Source organism: Sus scrofa, chromosome 8, assembly GCF_054392235.1.
Source record: "Sus scrofa isolate SSC_HxYL_T2T_F1_AM1 chromosome 8, Sscrofa_HxYL_maternal_Yorkshire_Landrace_v2.0, whole genome shotgun sequence".
NCBI lineage: Eukaryota > Metazoa > Chordata > Mammalia > Artiodactyla > Suidae > Sus > Sus scrofa.
The window spans coordinates 134,175,882-134,196,429 of record NC_139390.1 but is presented as its reverse complement, the minus strand read 5'-3'; the positions used below and the strand labels follow the sequence as shown (position 1 = coordinate 134,196,429).

Sequence of the window (20,548 nt, the reverse complement as noted above, 5' to 3'; positions counted from 1 at the left end):
CATCAAAACACATCAAGAAACCTTAACTGAACTAAGTAAAAGAGGTCAGTCTGAAAAGACCACATACTGTACGAATCCAACCATATGACATTCTGAAAAGGCAAAACTATGGAGACAGCATTTGCAGGTGGTGGAGGGAGGGGAGAGATGAGTAGGCAGAGCACAGGGGATTTTTAGGGCAGTGAGAAGAGTCTGTATGATACTATGACAGTGGGTAAATGTCATTATAAATTTGTTCAAACCACAGAATGTAGAACTCCAAGACTGAGCCCTAAGATAAGCCATGGACTTGGGTGATTAGAATGTGTCAGTGCAGGTTCCCTCTTGGCAAGAAGAACCATCATTCTGTTGAGTGATGTTGCTAATGAGGGAGATTATGAATGTATGGGTGCAGAGGGATATGAGAAACGTCTGTACCCTCCTCTCAATTTTGCTGCCAACTTACAACTGCTCTTTAAAAAAGTATTTTAATAAATGCCTTTTAGAATAAATTATTCGCTTAACCACTATTTATAGTAGTATTGCCCTGGGAAATTTAATCTCATGGAGAATTTCATTCATTTTTTTTTAACCTGTTGAAATCTTAGGGTTTTGGATACAAACGCAAAAACACCACTCTGTATTCTGTGTGTGCTATGAATATATTTCAAAGGCATCTTTTCCTTTCTATGTCTTTACCATAGGCTACATATCGAAATCGAATTGTGAGCCAAAGTCTCAGCACAAGGGACAGAAAAGCAGCGCATACTCCCACAGAGGACCGTTTTAGATACGCAGCAGCGGACCAGACAAGCCCCTACAAAAGCAAGACCTGTCAAGTCTCAAGTCTATGTTTAAGTAATTTTTTGAAGGACAAGGACCTAGTGGAAGTTATCAAACACTCAAGAGGAACTTATGAAACAGAGGTCACCCAGAACTCACGTGCCACCGTAGGGCAGAACACTCTGAAACCAACCGCGAAGACAGAAGGGCTCTCCACATTCTCAGAGAAACCAAAGGACCAAGCTGCTGTGGCCCGTCAGCATTCCACTTTTACAGGCAGGTTTGGACAGCCACCGAGAGGGCCCATCTCTTTACACATGTACAGCAGGAAGAATGTGTTCCTTCATCACAGTCTACACACAGCTGAGCTGCAGACTCTAGGCCAGCAGGATGGGTAATTAAATCACCTTTATTCCTGTCTCTGGGTAGGACAAGACGGTTAGCGTTTCTCGGGCATAGATCATATTTAAATTGTCATGACTTCTTATTACTTTTTATTTTTAGTTATAAAGATTTTACACTTTTTTTTTTAAAGAATGAGGGTTCAAGCATGTTAATTGAATTAGGTTTGATAGCCTTGGGAACTTTATTATATAAATGTATAATAAACAAGACCATCTTGCTGGTTTATACAGTCCCTAATTTATTTATCTTTTATCTTTACAGCCACTGATAGGCATTGAAGTTTCAGAAGGTCATATCCAATAGCACTCTGTTCACTGAATGGTGTTACTGTGAAAAATAGATGTGAGGAATAACTAGATAAAGGAATTGTAAAGAATTTTAAACTGCATAGTTAATAGAAGGAGATGGAAGAGGGGTTTTAAAGTCTTATATTTGGTGGTGTATTTACTTGAAGAATGAAGCTTGCTTGCATGTAACCTAGAGATGTGTTTGTCTCTCTATTACATACATTCAAGCTTATCTTGCCATAGGACTAAGGGGGAAATTCTCTTTCTTTTATCCTTTAAATGTTTAATTCACACTAGTTCACAAAGGATTTCAGACTTAGTAATTGCTAGCCAAATAGAGAATGACAGCTCTGATCTTTGAAAATTTTGCTTTTAGGTTTGCTATTTATGTTGAAGTACTATGACCTAACACAAGGAGGTGGTAGCATTGGCTGGATTTTGTCAAATGATACATAAAGCATGACATGTTACACTCTGAATCACTATTATGGTCATATCATTTTTTAAAAAAATTTGAGGAATGCAACATTCTAAGAAAATTATTTTACTTCACTTTCCTTCTATTTTTAATTTTTTTTACTTACGTTTTTATGTGTGCCCAAATTTGCTTTATATGCATTAACCCATATCAATGATTCTACATGATAAATTGGGGAACAGAAATTCAGTTTCTTGGTAGCCCAATTTACACTATTTTGACTATCCAGTCATATAGATTTAGAAGTAAAATATATGTAAACCTTGGCAATTTGATATTAGAAATAAATCTCTAACAGGAGTACTTAACTAGTTTGATGGCAAATATTTCTCTTTAACAAATAAGGCGTAATATGTTTTACACTTTGCACATGAAATAAACTAAATCCTTTATGTTTAATGAATAATAGACCTATATGCAGCCATAGAAATAAATACGTAAATAATTTAAAAATGACCAGTAGGAATCACGACTGCAGTATCTTTCTTATACAAAGATAAAAGCTAGTAATTGAATCCATATTAGGCATAGTCCATGCAAATTGAAATTGTCATACTTACTGCATGATATGTTTCCCTTGCACTCTCTAATGGACAGAATCCATCAAATGAATAAAGGGAAATTGAGACAGCAGTTTTAGCATGGCATCTGACTAACCTGCTTAAAGTTATATGTGAAATGCATCTCCTAATGCAAAAGTGCATTTGAGCTTTATGCTTGGGGGACAAGCCATTAGATGTCCCTCCACTAGCTTCAACTATCAAACTTTGACCACTTTTCAAACTTGGATTAGAATCCACAAGAGTAAAGAATTGAGTGGATATGTCGTAGTTGTAATTTTGGTTTTCCAAAGGAAAACACATGTGCATCAAGACAAATGTTTGCCAAATGTTTTTGTTCTTTGTGTGCTTGTAATTCTGCCAAGAGAATAATGCACACTGCAATTTGCTTGGCTTAATGAGAATGCTATCTAAAATTCCCACTATACTTTAGAAGTTATAATATTCATTCAGATAGGCATTTTGGGCTGGACAATATTTAAGAAATGATAGGAAAATTATGATTATTAATTGTGGAAATCAGCTTCATTTGTCCTAAACGTTGGTGTGTGGTTGCTAGAGTATTGGAAGTCTGTAAATAAATTAGCACAGTAAAATAATCAAGGATTTTTTCCCAGGATATGGAAGAACTATGTATCACAAATAATGTTTTTGATTTGGACTTTTGAAGTTTATAGTTTTGTTTTCCTGGAAGATAGACTTTTGAATTATACTTTGTAAAAAAAAAATCTATTTAAGAAAATCTGTCATTTAATAGACATTTTAAGAGATGTTTTAAACACTAGTATTTTCTTGAAAAATCTTTTTTAAGTGGAAACATTCAAAAAGAAAACCTGGATTCAACAGTTCAATTTTAAAAGGAGGGATATTTTTTGGAAATATCATCTTAAAGCTGTTTTGTATCAGTATTTTCAGCATTGTTATAATATTATTTGTAATACTAAGTGTAACTCAGGCCTGGAGAAGGTGGAAGCCCACTATACTAATATACACCAGTAACTGTAAAACAGGGGTCCTTTGTAAGTTCCTCTTGTGTATATAGAGTACTCATGTGGGCACTCTTTCAGCAAACTGATTTCTTTGTACTAAAATCTCTAGTTTTCTAAGACAGTTCCATGTATAAAAATGATTTATACATTTCTCCAAGGCGGTACATATCCAAAGACATGACACCAGGGGGAAAAAGTGCTTGTTTTTCTGATGGAAGCAGTTGTCTTTTCTTTCCCTTCCTGTTTGTTCTATGCATGTGTATGTGTAGCTATGCCTAAGTAAGCCTGTAAAATTTCTGCTGCAATATATTCTCTTCTGGATTTAGAATGTGTTCTAAAGGACACTTAAGAAGAGATATTCCTTGAGGAAAAGCTGTTTCCACCTGAAATAAACTGTTCTCATTTTCGTAACTATTGGAACATGCAACTGTATTTCTGTGAACTCAGATTATTTTCCTCAATAATTTTATATGCTCACAGAGTCACAGCAAAATTCTCTCTTAAACTATTTCTGCTTCTTTGGAGGACTTTTGTGCAAATGACACCAAGAAACTATAGCTGCAACACTAAAGGTGTGAATCTCCCAGTATCTGTATTCTCAGGGTTAGGACCTAGGACCACACATCATTCAAGTTGTCTTTGTTATTTATTGATCGAGATATAAATAAAATAGCCAGCCTCTAGGCACCATTAAACATCTGTAGACATGCCCATGCTTACCAAACTTAAAATATTTGCAAAGATTTTCATAATTCAGCTGAGTTTATGACCTGTGTTTTACACCTTGGATTTTGCAAGATTTAATGCTAGCCTGTGGTCATTATTTTCTGAGTGTTATTGAATTCAAAGTAATTCATTAGAATTCAAAGGAAATTTCATATTTTGCTTTGTTTTCTTTACTTTGTGTCTGTTCAGTAGAGATAATAACTTCCCCTAAAAAGAGCTGAGGGTTTATTATCATGTCTTTAAGGACCACATCGCCAAGATCAATGATCGTATTTTACTAGTCTTCCCAGGACTTTTATTAGTCACTTAGTTGCTGATGCACTAATAGGAGCAGCTTATTGAATGATGAATACTGTTTCTTGGCAATTATCTACATTCATTATCACCAATTATCTATCATTCATTATTAAGAATTAGTAACCCATTATAGTGGGTAACTTGGGAATACCAGGTATGGTCTTAAAATCATAATCTTAATTTTGTTCCACTTTTCCACTTTCAGAAATTTAGATTCCAAGTATCTAGAAGTAGGAAGCACTTCAAAATAACACTTACAGCACCATGAAACAACATGCAGACCAACATGGAAAAAGAAAGGGGATGACTATAAAGGTGCCGCCTGTGATTGCAGCTCTTATCTCTGAATTACATTCCCCATGGCCAGGAGGCTTTTGACTGGTGATCTATGTGTTTACGTGCAACACTAATTCATTCATTCTAGCATTTTGATTGCACTCTGGGACTGGACTCTACTTAGGCTCTATTATCAGGTCTTCTAATTTTTTTCCTCAAAGAAATAGTTAAATCACACATAATATTCTTTGACAATTTATTCCTCCTGGAATTTAAACTTTTTTTTCCTTGTTCTTTTCCCATGCGCTAATTTTATCATGCCAACTCAAGGCTATATCTATTCACATGGCAAGGATGATAGAAAATATAAACTGGTGTGAGTTCTTACAAAAAGCTGAATTGCACCATAGTATAAAAGCAAACAGCCAACTATCAACCAACTAAACAAAGCAGCCCAACTCTGTAACAATATACATTATCGCTGAAAAATTTTTATTTTTCAAATCTCAGTCTGTGCCAACTTCATTTGCCTATAGTTAGAACCACAGACATGTCCACAACTATGTCTTTACAATAAATTTCATCTTACTCAGAACCTAGATGTGGTTCCAAGTAGTGTAGCCCATAAACCCAAGTCAAAGATACTGTTTTCCAGGTGTGTTAGTTACTACGGAAAAGAATGAAAGCAGATCACCCTATTTCAGACCAGGAGACTTCCCTGTGGAAATTAAGACACAAGGAAATTCTTAATTAATACAGAGTGGGTTTCTTCTACCTGAGTAGGTAATGTAGAATGTGGGCTATCAAGGTTCCTTCTAGAGAACTTTCAAGTATAACCCCCTTGACTTTACCAGTTTAATCTAACAAACATACTTTTTCCTCTTGAACATAAAATTCAAGAAATGGAGACTCTACATCTTATTATCCTTCCCAAAAAACACCTCGTTGCTTTGGTAAGCTCAGGTTGCTATTACAAAATAGCACAGACTAGGTGACTGAAACAATAGACATTTATTTCTCACAGCTCTGGAAGCTGGAAATCCAAGATAAAAGTGCCAGCTGATTCAGTTGCTAGTTACAGACACCTATATTCTTCTCACTGTTTCTCATAAGGCAGAGAGTAAACGAGCTGTGGTTTATTCCTCTTTCTATAAGGTCACTAATTCCATCGTGGTGCCCCATGCTCAAGACCTCATCTAAACCTAATCACTTTCCAAAGTTCCCACCTTAAGTCCCATCACAGTGGGGTTAGGGTTTCATCATATAAGTTTTAGGAGCACAAACATCCAGTCCATAGCATTCATTTTCAGCTTATAACATCCTAGTAAGTTTTCTATTGTTTTATTCATTTCATACACAGATCAGAATGGTTCAGTAATTTGCCATGGACACAAATCACGTATGTTTAACTGGATTAACCTTTGATATTTCCATGTATACTATGGTTATCTCCTGAGTTAGGCTTCCTCTCAAGGAGGCAGAGTGATTCAAGAAAACATGTGGTGCCTCAATTTCCAATACCCTTAAAATCCCACCGATATTGCTAGGAAAGAAAATCTGAGCAATGTTCTATTTTAGCAAACAAGAATACTACTCATTCCCAAGCTTTTTTAGAACAATTATTGATGTTGAGATCCATAAATCCTGAGAGGAAAGCACTTACTGTATTTCAAGTTTATCTTCTAGAAAATCTGGCATCTTAATTTTCTTTACTTGAAGGCTACTGGGAAAAATACTGAGAAATGATTTAATGTTGTATTTTTGAAAGCAGAAGGCCAATATAGTGTCTAACAAGTAAAACATACAGTAAATGAAAAATAACCTAGTTATCAGATTATCTTATTATTTCCTTTATTTTCTAAGGATATTGCTACAAACATCATAGAATTTGATTTCGTTGTGTTTTGCCTTATATACTTTTTTTTTTTTCTTTTTACAGCCACATTTGCAGCATATGAAAGTTCCTTGGCCAGATATCCAATTGGAGTAACAGCTGCAGCCTACACCACAGCCACAGCCACAGCGGATCTGAGGCACATCTGTGACCTACACCACAGTTCATGGCGACACCAGTTGCTTAACTCACTGAGCAAGGCCAGAGATTGAACCCACATCCTCACAGAGACAATGCTGGGTCCTTAACTTATTGAGCCACAACAGGAACTCCTACATTTTTCCCAATATATAATTGTAAAATTAGTTTAGCTATTACTATCTAAGGACAAAGTCTACAGCTGATTTGAAGTTTTTTAAATATTCAGAAGGAATTAAAATTGAAAGGGAAATACATATTTATTTGCCCTATGTTTTAAAATGAAATGTGTTTTGCAGTTAATCATTTATACCTAAATAATGTCTTAATTAAAATATAATCCTAACATGAATTGTCTCTTCCAAAATCTTTGTTTTAGAAATGTAAGAGAATTGACTATTAGCTAGATTTTATTTTTAGGTGAAAAAGGACTATTTGATGTATTCTAATATATTTGGGTCTGTGATTATTAACATTTATAATAATATTTTCTATTCTCTAAAACTAAGAATTTAGTGAGAACAATGCTCAACAAATTACTCTGGACATTACAATTTTTAGTAATATTGAATGCCACACTATAATTTATTCCATGGATCTTAATTTCCCAAAATAACAGTGTTATTTTGTTTTTTGTTTGTTCATTTGTTTTCTTTTTAGGGCTGCACCTGCGGCATATGGAAGTTCCCAGGCTAGGGGTCCAATTGAAGGCATACCTGCCAGCCTTCACCACAGCCACAGCGACACAGGATCTGAGCCACATCTGCAACCTACACCAACGCCTTATCACAGCAACGCCTTATCCTTAGCCCACTAGAGCGAGGCCAGGGCTCAAACCCATATCCTCATGGATACTGGTCAGATTCTTTTTTGCTGAGCCTTATCAGGAACTCCAGAACAGTGCATTTTTAAATGGAAATTTCATCATTTAATAATATTCTGAGAAAGATTGATACACTTAATCACATGACAATTAGAAACAATATGCAGAATTCCTCTGTAAAATAAATTTTAAAAGTACAAGTATGTTGTATGATACTGGCTGCTTTTATTATGACATTAATTTGTTCTGAACTTGACATGGTGATAGATTGGTTTACATATGTATTCACACTGGGCATAAAGAAATGGCATTTTTTCTAGGTTCTTGAAGTCATAATAATTAGGAAGAGACAAATCAGACATTTACTCCATCAGCCAACTGACTCCTATTTCCATATCCATTGCTACCATGCTTTCTTCTTCATCTCTGATATACAGTAATAAAGTATAATATCCTAGGGACCATTAGGGGAATATGATGTTATCATTTCATTTCAATACATGTGTGGAATCTTTTCATTCTGGATTCTATATCTTCTAAAACTGGGTAGAATTCAAGATCTTAGAATGTTTTTGCTTTATCATGTATGAAACTTTATTTCTTCATTCTATATGTTTTGTAATAGCGTAAGAAATACAACAACAAAAAAGAAATTCCTGTCATGGATCAGCCAAAACCAGTCTGAGGATGCAAGTTCAATCCCTGGCCTCGCTCAGTGGGTTAAGGATCTGGCGTTGCCATCAGCTGTGGTGTAGATCACAGATATGGCTCAGATCCTAAGTTGCTGTGGCTGTGGTGTAGCCCAGCGGCTACAGCTCTGACTCTCCCCCTAGCCTGGGAACTTCCATCTGTGGCGGGTGCGGCCCTAAAAAAATAATACAAAATTCTTCGAAACTCTCTCTCTCACACACAGTGTTCTGAAATGGCTGGAAGATAGATGATTCAGAATAGCTGCTCAAGCATCTGAAATAGTGCATAAGAATACATCCATTTGGCATCAGTAAGAGCCAATAGGGAAGAAAATATACTTAAAATACAGCTACAATGCCCTAAAAGCATAACTTAACATTATATATGTTTAATTTCATCAGATATTCTCTATAACCTCACTACTTCAGAGTAGACTGTGCTCTTCTGTTGTATGACTTATATAACTGATTTCAAAAAGCTGAAATGAACCGATATAACTGATATTTTATATTTTATATATAATATGACCTTATGTTTTAAGATTCAATCCATTTTCCTGACCACAGAAAGAGTTTCTCTTTGATTCTGAACTCTGTTTTCTATAGAGAATGTCAAGAAGCACTATATTGATTTTTTAAATTAAATTACTAGAGGTATTAAATTTAGGGGTTATTTTGAAGACTTTATGAGAGAGAATGTATAACCCCTTCACTTCTACATTCTGTGGGCAATCATTTATAAGCCCTTGGATCATGATTGTAATTAATCAGCACTTTCTTCTGGATTAATTATACAGTATTCTTAAAATTTCAATTGTAAATCAATCATTTAAATATTTTAAAATGAACTATTGATGTATAGTTCTTCCAATTTTTTTATGTTTATTAAATATAAAATTGGAGTCGTTGGAAATAAGCAATTTGGTTTCATGGCAAAGATTATATTCATCTTTCAAAAAAGACTGTATAAATACTTAGAAAGGGATATGCACCTTATTAGTAATATAGGTTCAAATATTTATATTCCTTAAACTGCTCAGCTGCAGTAGGTGACAAAACACTTGCCCAAGATATTTGATGATAGTAAATTACAGTGAACAGAAACTCCTACCTCTTACAAGTATTGGTAATAACACTGCATAAATGACAGAGAGATGGCAAAAAATATCACTGCTTAACATTTGAGAAGTGTATCATATAGAGGACAGGAAAAAATACAAATGACCAAAAGTCTTTGCTATTTTGTTATATATATGTGTGGTATGTATGTATGTATGTATGTATCTATCTGTCTATCTATCTATCTATTGATCTATCTCTAGTAAAGAGTCAGGGTGTTCCAATTCTCTCTCTCCAATAATTCCTTAATGAGATAGCAGCCTTATAAATTACCTCCCATTAAGTTTTCTTTCTACAAGTGCATGAAAGCTTTAAAGCCTAGATTAGCAATAATAGATTCTCAATTTTCCGCTGAAAGTTCCCAAGTCCCCTGGCCAGGAAGAGACTGCTCTATCAGACAGTGCAGTTCTATATAAATGCAGAAAACAGCAAAATTATTTATTAAGAATTATTAAGAATGCTTTCTAAATAATCTAGGCAGTCACCTTATATTTGAAACAAAAGTTGAGATAGAAAAATAGAACCATTTTAAGTTAAGCTAGTGACAGCTTACCTGTGAAGTACAGCAAAAAATGGCCATTGAATACAGTCTTGAAAAGGAGAGAGAATTAACTCTGAGCCTTGACCGCACAGCTTCCTGTTTATGTAGACTTGGCAAAGTTATCAAATTCTGCACATCTAAAATTTCCTCATATGTGAAAATGTAGCTAATAATTCCTAACAAAAGTTTAAAGACTAAATTAGAATATATATGAAAATATACCACAAAAGCTCACATATATCATTTAAAATCTTTCCAATTCATTTAGCCTACTATAGTTTTCCTACAGAATCTATGTGTATTCTTGGGCAATTAGAAAAGCACATGACTTCAGCAAGTCACACAAAACAGACTTACAAGGCACTTGATTTCTTTGTATCTGGAATATTATCACTATGGATAAATGCAAGTTTTTCATGGTATTCACAAATCAATGCCTGGAAGTTATTCCCAAGATAGTTGCTTAAGATGTGGCTCACAGGAGTACTAAGAGGAAGGGGTTAGGACTGCAGCCACTAGACTTATACTTAAACCTCATGGCTTAGTATTTCGAGGATACAAATTACTTCCAATATTGCAAGAAATAGTTATTTCCCCAATCATATAATTATTCTAGAAATTAAAAAAAATCCAAAGCTACCAACTACCATTTATAAGATTATTATTAACCTGTTTCCAAATTAAGAACAATATAGACCCATTTTACTTATGAAAATGAGTTCATTACAAAACATGGCTAGATCATTCTCCCTAACAAAGTCTGTTCTCTGGGAAAAAGACTTTACTGGAAACTTGTACCATCTGGGGGAAGGGTATTTCTCCGACTCCAGTCCCCTTTAGCTTTTCTGTCTTAATTAAGGGGTGGGGGAAAAGTTAAGAAATTCTTGTCAAGGTCACAGCTCAGGGACAAAGGACGAGATTTCATCATATTTCATTATGGAAGCCTTTCCCTCTCCCACAAATGTGCCAATTAGGCTCCAATATAACTGTGCACTGCAGCTGAAATTGCTACAAGGTATAGACTCTCTGAAGGGAAGTACTTACAGAAACCAAAGACAACAAATGAGACAAAAACAAGGACACTAGAGGAATTCGAAGCCTCTGGCACATACACCTACAGAAAATAATAAATACAGGCCAGTTGTAGCCAGATTAACATAAAACCCCATACTATTTATCTCAATTCTTATTACCCAATACACCATGTTTGATGTCTTAATCAGCTTGGGCTTCTATAACAAAACACCATAATCTAGGTGTTTTACTGACAACATAAATTTATCTTCTCACAGTTCTAGAGGCTGTGAGTCTGAGGTCATGATCCCAGCATCGTCAGATTCTGGTGAGAACACTCTTTCTGTTGGGCTATGGCTGACTCCTCACATCTTCATATGGTGAAAAAAGTAACAAATCTGTCAGGGGTCTCTTTAATAATTGTACCGGTCCCATTGATGTTGGCTTCACCCTCCAAACAATCACCTCCCAAAGTCCCCCCTGCTTTCCTCACGCCATCATATTTAGAGTTAAAATTTATATGTCTGGCTTTCAAAAAAAAAAAAAATTTGCAAGGCATGCTAAAAGGTGAGGGAAAAGAATCTTTTTTTTGAAAAGACAGCAGTATCAGAAAGAGAATCAGATGTAACATAGGCTTAAGAATTATCACAAGGGCAATTTAAAGGAACTGAAAATAATATCTTAAGGGCTCTAACAGTGTAAGTAGACAACTTCAAAAATGGATCAGAATTCCCATCATGGCACAGTGGGTTAAGAATCCGACTGGAGCAATTTGGGTTTCTGTGCAGGTGAGGGTTTGATCCCCTGCCCAGTACAGTGGCTTAAAGGATTCGATGTTGCTACAGTCCCCAGCCGGGAAACTTCCGTATGCCACCATGCAGCCATAAAAATTAAATAAATATCAGATGGATAATTTAAGCAGAGATACAGAAACTCCAAAAAAAGATTCAAAGGGAAATCCTAAAATATCAAAAACATTGAGGTGACACCATCATTGCAGTGTCATCATCAAGACGGTGATGTAGAATTTCCTGTCGTGGTGCAGCAGAAACGAATCCATCTAGGAACCACGAGGTTGCAGGTTCAATCCCTGGCCTTGCTCAGTGGGTTAAGGATCTGGTATTGCCATGAGCTGTGGTGTAGGTCACAGACACAGCTCGGATCACTTGTTGCTGTGGCTGTGGCATAGGCTGGCAGCTGTAGCTCTGATTAGGCCCCCAGCCTGGGAACCTCCATGTGCTGTGGGTGTGGCCCTAAAAAAAGACAAAAAAAAGGTAGTGACATAGGCCATTTCTGACTTTGCTCCCTCTCAAAAGGACAACAACCAACAACCATTCATGGACAGAACCACTGAGAGAATACTAGAGCTTGGGAGTGAGGCTGAGGCACCCCCTGCACCACAGAGACCAAGATCAACTACATTAAAGGGTAAGAATAGCTATATGGTGACCACATGGCCTGCACAGTACCATGCTGAGAGGTCTTACCTGAGCCTATGGTTCCTCCAGGAGGAAAAGAGCCCAGGGATGACATCCAGCCCCTCAGAATTGTCGGTCACTTTGTGGGAGCCCCTATTCTGGCTTTGTCCCATGTGTATTGCAGGAGAATATGCAGGGCTCAATCACTGGGAGTCTGATTGAGATGGAGAAGGAAGGAGGGGCTTCTAACAACCAGCACTCAGATCTTGCAGACTGGATTCCAACCTGCAGAGTCCAATCTCAACCCATGGCTTTGCTTTTCTGCAAACTAGGTTAGTGGCACAGCCTGACTCAAGAATTTGGCAGGATGAAGGTCTGATTAAATTGGCTCCCCAAATGAGGAGTTCTGCCAGCTCTAGAGCCTGTTCAGATACACCTGCTGTGGATCCTGGCCCCCATCCCTCCCAACCAGAAAATTTATTTTGGAAACTTTGGAAGTTGCCTGAAGTAGGCCTTCCCATTTCCACCCAGGCAGGAGGCAGAGGCCCACCCTAAAGAAATGTCAGGAAGGGGTGATGAGAACACCTGGAAGCTGTATAAATCAGAAACTCTGGAACTGAGAGGTGGGCAGGCAGAGTTGATCACCACCAGGTCAAACCAATGGCCCCATTTTGTCAAGGAACTTGGGGCATGGGTTGGCTTGAGTCAAGACAATAACAAAAAGCATTAGTGGCTTTTGACTGCCTCTGCTCCTGTGCCCAGGCAAAAAACAAAACAAAACAAAACTAATTCATAGCCCCATTTATTGCTGAATACAGTCTTCTGTCTTCCTGACCAGGAAAACTTACTAGAGTACATGGAAAGCTGTGTAACCTATCCAATAGCCCTGTTAACAGTGGCATTTGAACAAAAATCACAGTCCATTCTTTTTTTCTATCTGCAGAACAAGACTGGTGGCCTCACCAACCAGGATATTTAGTACACATCCTTGCCTGATCAAGGTTCCAAAACAATGAGCTGTTCAGATTCAGGGCTCTATCCCACTGCCCCTTGAGAGCAGAGAAGCTAATTCAAAGGCTCATCTACTGTTGAGTATAGTTCCCAGTCCTAACCACCTAGTAAACCTGACCAGAGAATCCATGCAACCTTGAAGTTTATCCTACAACATCATTTTGGAAGAGAACTAAGCTAGCAGTCCACTCTAATTGTTCTCACACAGTAGCACACACACCCTAATGCCAACCTCAGAACCCAAACTTGTTCCAAAACAGACCATAATAGCAGGCCCCACCTTGCCAAAGTTGTTACTAACAGACACAACCAGAAACCCAAACTGAGCTGACTGTTAAGGGCTGTCTCTGTCTAAGTGAATGTACAAGTGGAAGAGGAGAATCCTTACTCAAATGCACACATGCCAACCCAAGGAATCAAAGATCACAAAAACTTAGACATAATATGGTACCACCAGAGGAAACTAATAAAGCTATAACAACGGATTGTACATAGAAATCTATGAAGTGTCAAAGAATTGAGAATAAATATCAACATCATGGAAGCATGAGTTGTTTCCCTTTTTTCTCCCCTTCAATTTAAAACTAACCAGATGTCTATAACCCCTCAAAAAAGTGGTGTGTACAGCACACCAGAACTCCTGAGAGACCCATTTATGTGTCCCAAAGTGGGTGGGCTGGACTTTGGAGGAGGCTGTGAAGCCAGAGGAGTGGCAGAGGCAATGGCAGCAGACGAGGCAGTGCATTAGCAAAACTTTCTTAAAGAAGAAATGCGGGGGTGAATAGGGGTCTATCCAACTACACATGCTACAGTTGAAGGGACCCATTGCTTTCTCTGAGGAGAGATCACAGTGACTTGGGGAAAGGAATGTGTGGGGAAAAGACAAAGAAAAAAGCTGAAGAAACTCATCACTTACTGTCTGTCCTGGGATTCTGGCAAGAGGAAGGCATCTGGGACCCGTACTCAGGGATCTACCCACCAAAATGTGGGGACACCCAAAGTCTGAAGTGCTACATACACATTTCCCCCATTCTTCCACCAACATCTTTTTCTTTTTTCTCTCCACGTTTTACTTTATGTGCAATTCCAATTTTAGCAGTGAATCAGCTTTGGTAAGAGAAACCAAAGACTTGTACTATAGAACCACATTCTGGAAAACAAAAGGAGGACTCCTAATTACCAACCTGTTGAATTACTAGAATCAAAGTAAACAATTCCTTACCTAAACCAGAAATATATTCATTACTTTGAATGTGCTGGCAGAGGCACTTTAAATAAAACACTATGAAAAGTCATATAGTAAGTATCACAAAAAGAAAATAATTTTCTAGTAACTAAACCTTAAAACATGGAATATTGCACACTAACTGATAAAGAATTCAAAATAGATGTTATGAAGAAAAACAGTGAGCTACAAGGCAATACCATGATGAGGTAAAAATTTGATGAACAGAAGGAAAATTTTATGCAAGAGATTTAGCTAAAAAAGAACCAAACAGAAATTCTGGAGCTAAAGAACTCCATACATGAGGTGACGAATGCATTAGAGAACATTGGAAATAGAGGTCAGATGGAAGAGAGATTAACCAAGTTTAAGAATAGCAATACAGAAATGTTTCATGGGAAAAGGAGTGAAAACTAAGTTTTTTTTAAAGTGAAGAAACTCTACAAGACCTAGAAGATGCCAATAGGAGAGTCAACATAAAATTAACAGTTACCTCAGAAATAAAAGGAAGAAAGAAGGGAACAGAGAGATTTAAAGAAATAATAGCTGAGGGAGTTCCCGTCCTGGTACAGTGGTTAACGAATCCTACTAGGAACCATGAGGTTGTGGGTTCAATCCCTGGCCTTGCTCAGTGGGTTAAGGATCCGGTGTTGCCAGTGAGCTGTGGTGAAGGTTGCAGACGCGGCTTGGATCCCACGTTGCTGTGGCTGTGGCATAGGCCAGTGACTACAGCTCCAATTAAACCCCTACCCTGGGAACCTCCATATGCCACAGGAGTGGCCCTAGTAAAGGCAAAAAGACCAAAAAAAAAAAAAAAAAAAAAGAAAGAAAGAAAGAAATATTAGCTGAGAACTTGCCAAATATGGGGAAGGAACTGGATATACAAGTCCATGATGCTAATAAAACACCTTATTATATCAATGTAAAAAGGCCTTCTCCACGACACTTTATATTAAAACTATCAAAAGTCAACAATAAATAAATTTAAAGTAAGCCAGGGAGGGAAAATAAAAAAACAATAACTACAAAGGATTCCCATCAGGCTATCAGCAGATTTCTTGGCAAAAACTCTACATCCTAGAAAAGAATAGAATGCAAAGTATTGAAAGACAAAAATTACCAAACAAGAATACACTATCTGGCAAAGTTATCCTTCAAATATGAAGGAAAAATAAAAGTTTCCTTAGAGGAAAAACTGAGGAAGTTCACCACCACCATACCAGCCTTACAAGAAATGTTGACAGATCTTTGAGCTGAAAGAAAAATATAAAAGTACACAAAATTCTGACAAGTTTAAAAGCAATTGACTGAATTAGAAAACTTTTTAGAATAATTTATTAAACACTCAGTTATAACTTAAAAGATAAAGAGAATTAAAATAACGATAGCTTCCACAAAAACACGAAAATCACAGCATAAAAAGAGGCAATTGGTGACATCAAAAATATAAAAGAGGAACAATAAAAAGACTACATCTTTACAAGTGGATGAAGATAAATTGCTATCAGAAGAAAAGGTACTGGACAGAGGATTAAGATGGCAAGGAATAGAAGGACTGGAGCTCAACTTCTCTCCTAAAAACAACAAAATTCACAACTAAAGGCTGAGCAATCTCCACCCCAAATGGACCAGAAACCTTAAAAAAGATATCCTACTCCAGAAGAAAAAGAGGAGGACACACCAAGAGGTAGGAGGGGCGATTTCACAATATAAACAACCCCATACTTCCAGGGTGGGAAGCTCCACAGACTGAAAACTAACTGGTTCACAGAGACTCACCTACAGGAGTGAGAATTCTGAGCCCCACATCAAACCCTCACGTGCGGGGAGCTGGCACTGAGAGAAAGAGGCCCTGGAGCATCTGGCATTGAAAGCCAGGGGGGCTTGTGTGCAGGAGCTCCCCGGGACAGGGGAAACAGAGACCCCAGTCTTAAAAGGCACACACAGACTTTCACATGCACTGGGACCAAGGGCAGAGCGAGGGCACCATAGAAATCTGGGTCAAACCTGACTGCAGTTCTTGAAGGACATCCTGGGAAAACAGGGGTGAATGTGGCTTGTTGTAAGGGAAGGACATTGAAGGCAAAACTCTCAGGAATATTCACCAGCTGCCCTTCTCTGGAGGTGGCCATTTTGGGAAAATCTGGCCCCACCCAAAGTCAGTCAGCACTGAGAAGGCCCAGGGCAAACAACAACCCAGGTGGGATCACAGCCCCAGTAAACAGATTACCTAAAGACCCCTCAGGCACACAGCTGCCTCTATTCCCATCCAGAGACTAAGCTCCACCCACCAGAGGGATTAGAATAGCCTCCTCCTACCAGTGGGCAGGCATCCACCCGTCCCATCAGGAAGCCTAAAGCAAGCCCCTATCCCAACTTCAGCCACATGGGGGGCAGACACTGGAAGTAAGAGAGGCTACAACTCTATTATCTGTAAAAACATCACCACACCAAAAACCTATAAAAATGAGAAGACAGAACTATAACTCAGATGAGGGAGAAAGGAAAAACCCCAGAAAATCAGCTAAGCAATGAGGAGATTCTCAGCCCCCAGGAAAAAGACTTCAGACTGTTGATGCTGAAGATGATGCAAGACATTGGAAATAAACTGGAGGCAAAGATGGATGACTTACAGGAAACACTGAGCAAAGAGATACAAGATATAAAACTTAAACAAGAAGAGATGCAAAATAAAATAACAGAAATAAAAAATGCACCAGAAGCAGCTAACAGCAGAATACAGGAGGCAGAAGAATGAATAAGCAAGGTGGAGGACAGATTAGTGGAAATTGCAGATGCAAAACAGAAAAGAGAAAAAAGATTGAAAACAAATGAAGAGAGTCTCAGAGAACTCTGGGACAATGCAATGCACCAACATCCATATTATAGGGGTGCCAGAAGGAGAAGAGAGAGAGAAGGGGACAGAAAAAATATTCCAAGAGATAATAGCCAAAAACTTCCCTAACATGGGAAAGGAACCACTCACTCAAATCCAGGAAGCACAATGAGGACCATATAAAATAAACCCAAGGAGGAATACACCGAAACACATATTAATCAAACTAACCAAAATTAAAGACAAAGAGAAAATCTTGAAAGCAGCTAGGGAAAAGAAACAAGTAACATACAAGGGAACCCCAATAAAGTTATTGGCAGATTTTTCAGCAGAAACTTTGCAGGCCAGAAGGGAGTAGCATGATATACTTAACATGATGAAAGGAAAAAACCTCCAACCAAGATTACTCTACCCAGCAAGGCTCTCATTCAGATTTGAAGGAGAAATCAAAACCTTCACAGATGAGCCAAAGTTGAGAGAATTCAGCAAAACTGAACCAGCCTTAGAACAAATACTAATGGATCTTTTCTAGGCAGAAAAGACAAGACAGCAACAGGAAACAAAAATTCCACAAATGACAAGGCTCACCAGTAAAGGTATCTATACAGTAAAGATACGAAATCATCCATGCACAATTATGCCACCAAAATCAGAAATCATGAGAAGAGGTGGATACAAATGCAGGACACTAGAGATGAACTTGCAATTAAGAGAACAACAACTTAAAACAATCTCATATACATATAGCCTCTTACATCAAAACTTCAGAATAACTGCAAACCAAAAATCTACAATTGATACACAAACAAGGAATCTCTGGAGAAGAAATAGATCTCATAGTAAATAAGTGCATAATCCACCATGAAGGGGGTCATTTGACATCATTCTTGGAATGCTGAAGTTGTCTTAGATCTGATTCTGATTTCCTCTCCATCAAAGAATTTATGATAATTATAATAATGCAACTATACAATTAAATAATACAGCTCTACAATTGTATTATTAATAACCATTTCTCTCCATGGTACAATGTAAGGTCTATAATGTCTTATTTATCACATCACCTAGAATGGTGTAATGCCTATATTGAAGAATCAGTAATATGTAACAAATTGTAAGGACATATTTATTTAGTTACACTGTTTTTTTAATCAATTTATGCATTTTATATTTTACTTATTTTCAGAAGGTGTATTATTTTTGTTATTCTTACCAGTTAAGTTATTCTTTTTATTATGCTATATAAAATATTTAATGGTACATAAGAATTTATAAATTTTAGTTGTGTAATATAACAATTTTAATATAATGCTAATTTTTAAAGGAAAATTGAAATGTAATAGATAATACTAAATCATAAAGATGAAAGCCATACGAAATGGAATAAAACAGAATAAATTTCCTATTTGTCTCAGCATATTTTCCATTCCACTTCTCCAGAGGGAGTCACTTAATCTGTTTCTTAAGATCCATGATATAATAATCTGTGTGAATGTAATTGTGTTTAAATATATGTATTTTACTTTGTAAAAAATAAAAATAAAATTTCAGAATTAAAAAAACAAAACAAAAAAAAACAACAACAGAAAAAGAAAAGGTACTATTGTTATCTGTAGGATGTTCTATGTAAACCTCATTGTAACTACACAGAAAAAATCTAGAGCAGAGACACACAAAAAAAGGGGAGCCCGAGTAAATCACCGTGGAAAACCAACGAGTTACTAAGGTAGATGTAAACAAAAGGAAAAATAATACTGAGATAAAATAATCAGAAGTCAAAAGATAAAATGGCAGTAGAAAATCATTACATAGCAATCTTCCTATATGTAAATAGACAACTCATCAATCAAAAAGCAGAGTGGCTACATGGATCAAAATAAAAACAAGATCCAGCTCCAAAAATACACGTAGGCCCAAATTAAAAGGATAGAAAGTAACATTTCCAGAAAACAGAAGCCAAAAGAATGAAGACAGACATAGCCATACTTTTATCAGACAAAATAGATTTCAAGCCAAAAAGGCTGACAAGAAATGAAGATGGTTATATAATCATAAGGGTTTCAATACATCAAGAAGACATAACAATCCATAAATAAATGCATTTCCAACACCTAAGCCTAGACATATACAGTGAATACTAACAGATCTTAAGAGAGAAATAGACCATAGGACAACAATAGTAGGAGGCTTCAATACAGCTACTATCAGCAATGGATAGAACATCCAGACAGAAAATCAACAAAGAAATTTTGGAATTGAACCACATGTTAGAACAGACTTAACAGACATGAAAGGAACATTTCATCCAAGAGCAGCAGAATACACATTCCTCTGAAGTACGCATAGGACATTCTCCTGGACAAACCATATAATAAGACACTCAAAGAAAATTATCAAATTTAAGGATATTCAAATCATACCAACTCTCTTCTCTGACCACAGTAGTGTGCAACTAGAAATCAAGAACAAAAAAGAAATTGAGAAGATATACAAATATATGGAAACAGAATAACACACTCCTGAACAACCAATGGGTCAAAGAAGATATCAAAAGTAAATAAAAAGAGGTATTTCTCTTTCTCTTTCTGACTTACTTCATTCAGGATGAGAGTGTCTAGTTCCATCCATGTTGTAGCAAATGGCATTATTTTGTTATTTTTTATGGCTGAGTAGTATTCCATTGTGTATATATACCACGTCTTCCTAATCCAAGCATCTATCAGTGGATATTTGGGTTGATTCCATGTCTTGGCTATTGTGAATAGTGCTGCAATGAACATGCAGGCACATGTGTCTTTTTTAAGGAGAGTAGACAAATACCAAATGAATCACTTATATCTGGAATATAATATATGGCACAAAGGTACCTTTCCACATAAAGAAAATCCATGTACTTGGAGAATAGATTTGTGGTTGCTGCAGGGAAAGGGGAGGGAGTGGGAGGCACTGGGAGCTTGAGGTAAATAGATGCAGAATGTTGCCTTTGGGATGGATTAGCAATGGGATCCTGCTGTGTAGCACTGGAAACTCTGACTAGTCACTTATGACGGAACATGTAAT

The 20,548-nt window shown here is 37.0% G+C and overlaps 1 protein-coding gene and 1 long non-coding RNA gene across 16 annotated transcripts in view; one reads left to right on the top strand and one right to left on the bottom strand.

Moving 5' to 3' along the window:
• Nucleotides 1–3,892, top strand: part of CCSER1 (coiled-coil serine rich protein 1) — a 1,212,324-nt gene extending 1,208,432 nt beyond the window's left edge. For all 13 annotated transcript variants that reach the window (XR_014813355.1, XR_014813354.1, XM_021100741.2 and 10 more), the window contains one exon: nt 684–3,892. Coding sequence is in view for 11 of the 13 variants with exons in the window: in XM_021100741.2 (XP_020956400.2) it covers nt 684–1,160 (477 nt within the window). In the remaining 2 variants the exon portion in view is untranslated. The remainder of the gene's footprint in view (nt 1–683) is intronic.
• LOC110261993 (uncharacterized) overlaps nt 1–20,548 on the bottom strand; it is a 517,032-nt gene that overhangs the window by 35,019 nt on the left and 461,465 nt on the right. The gene's annotated exons all lie outside the window — the stretch shown is intronic.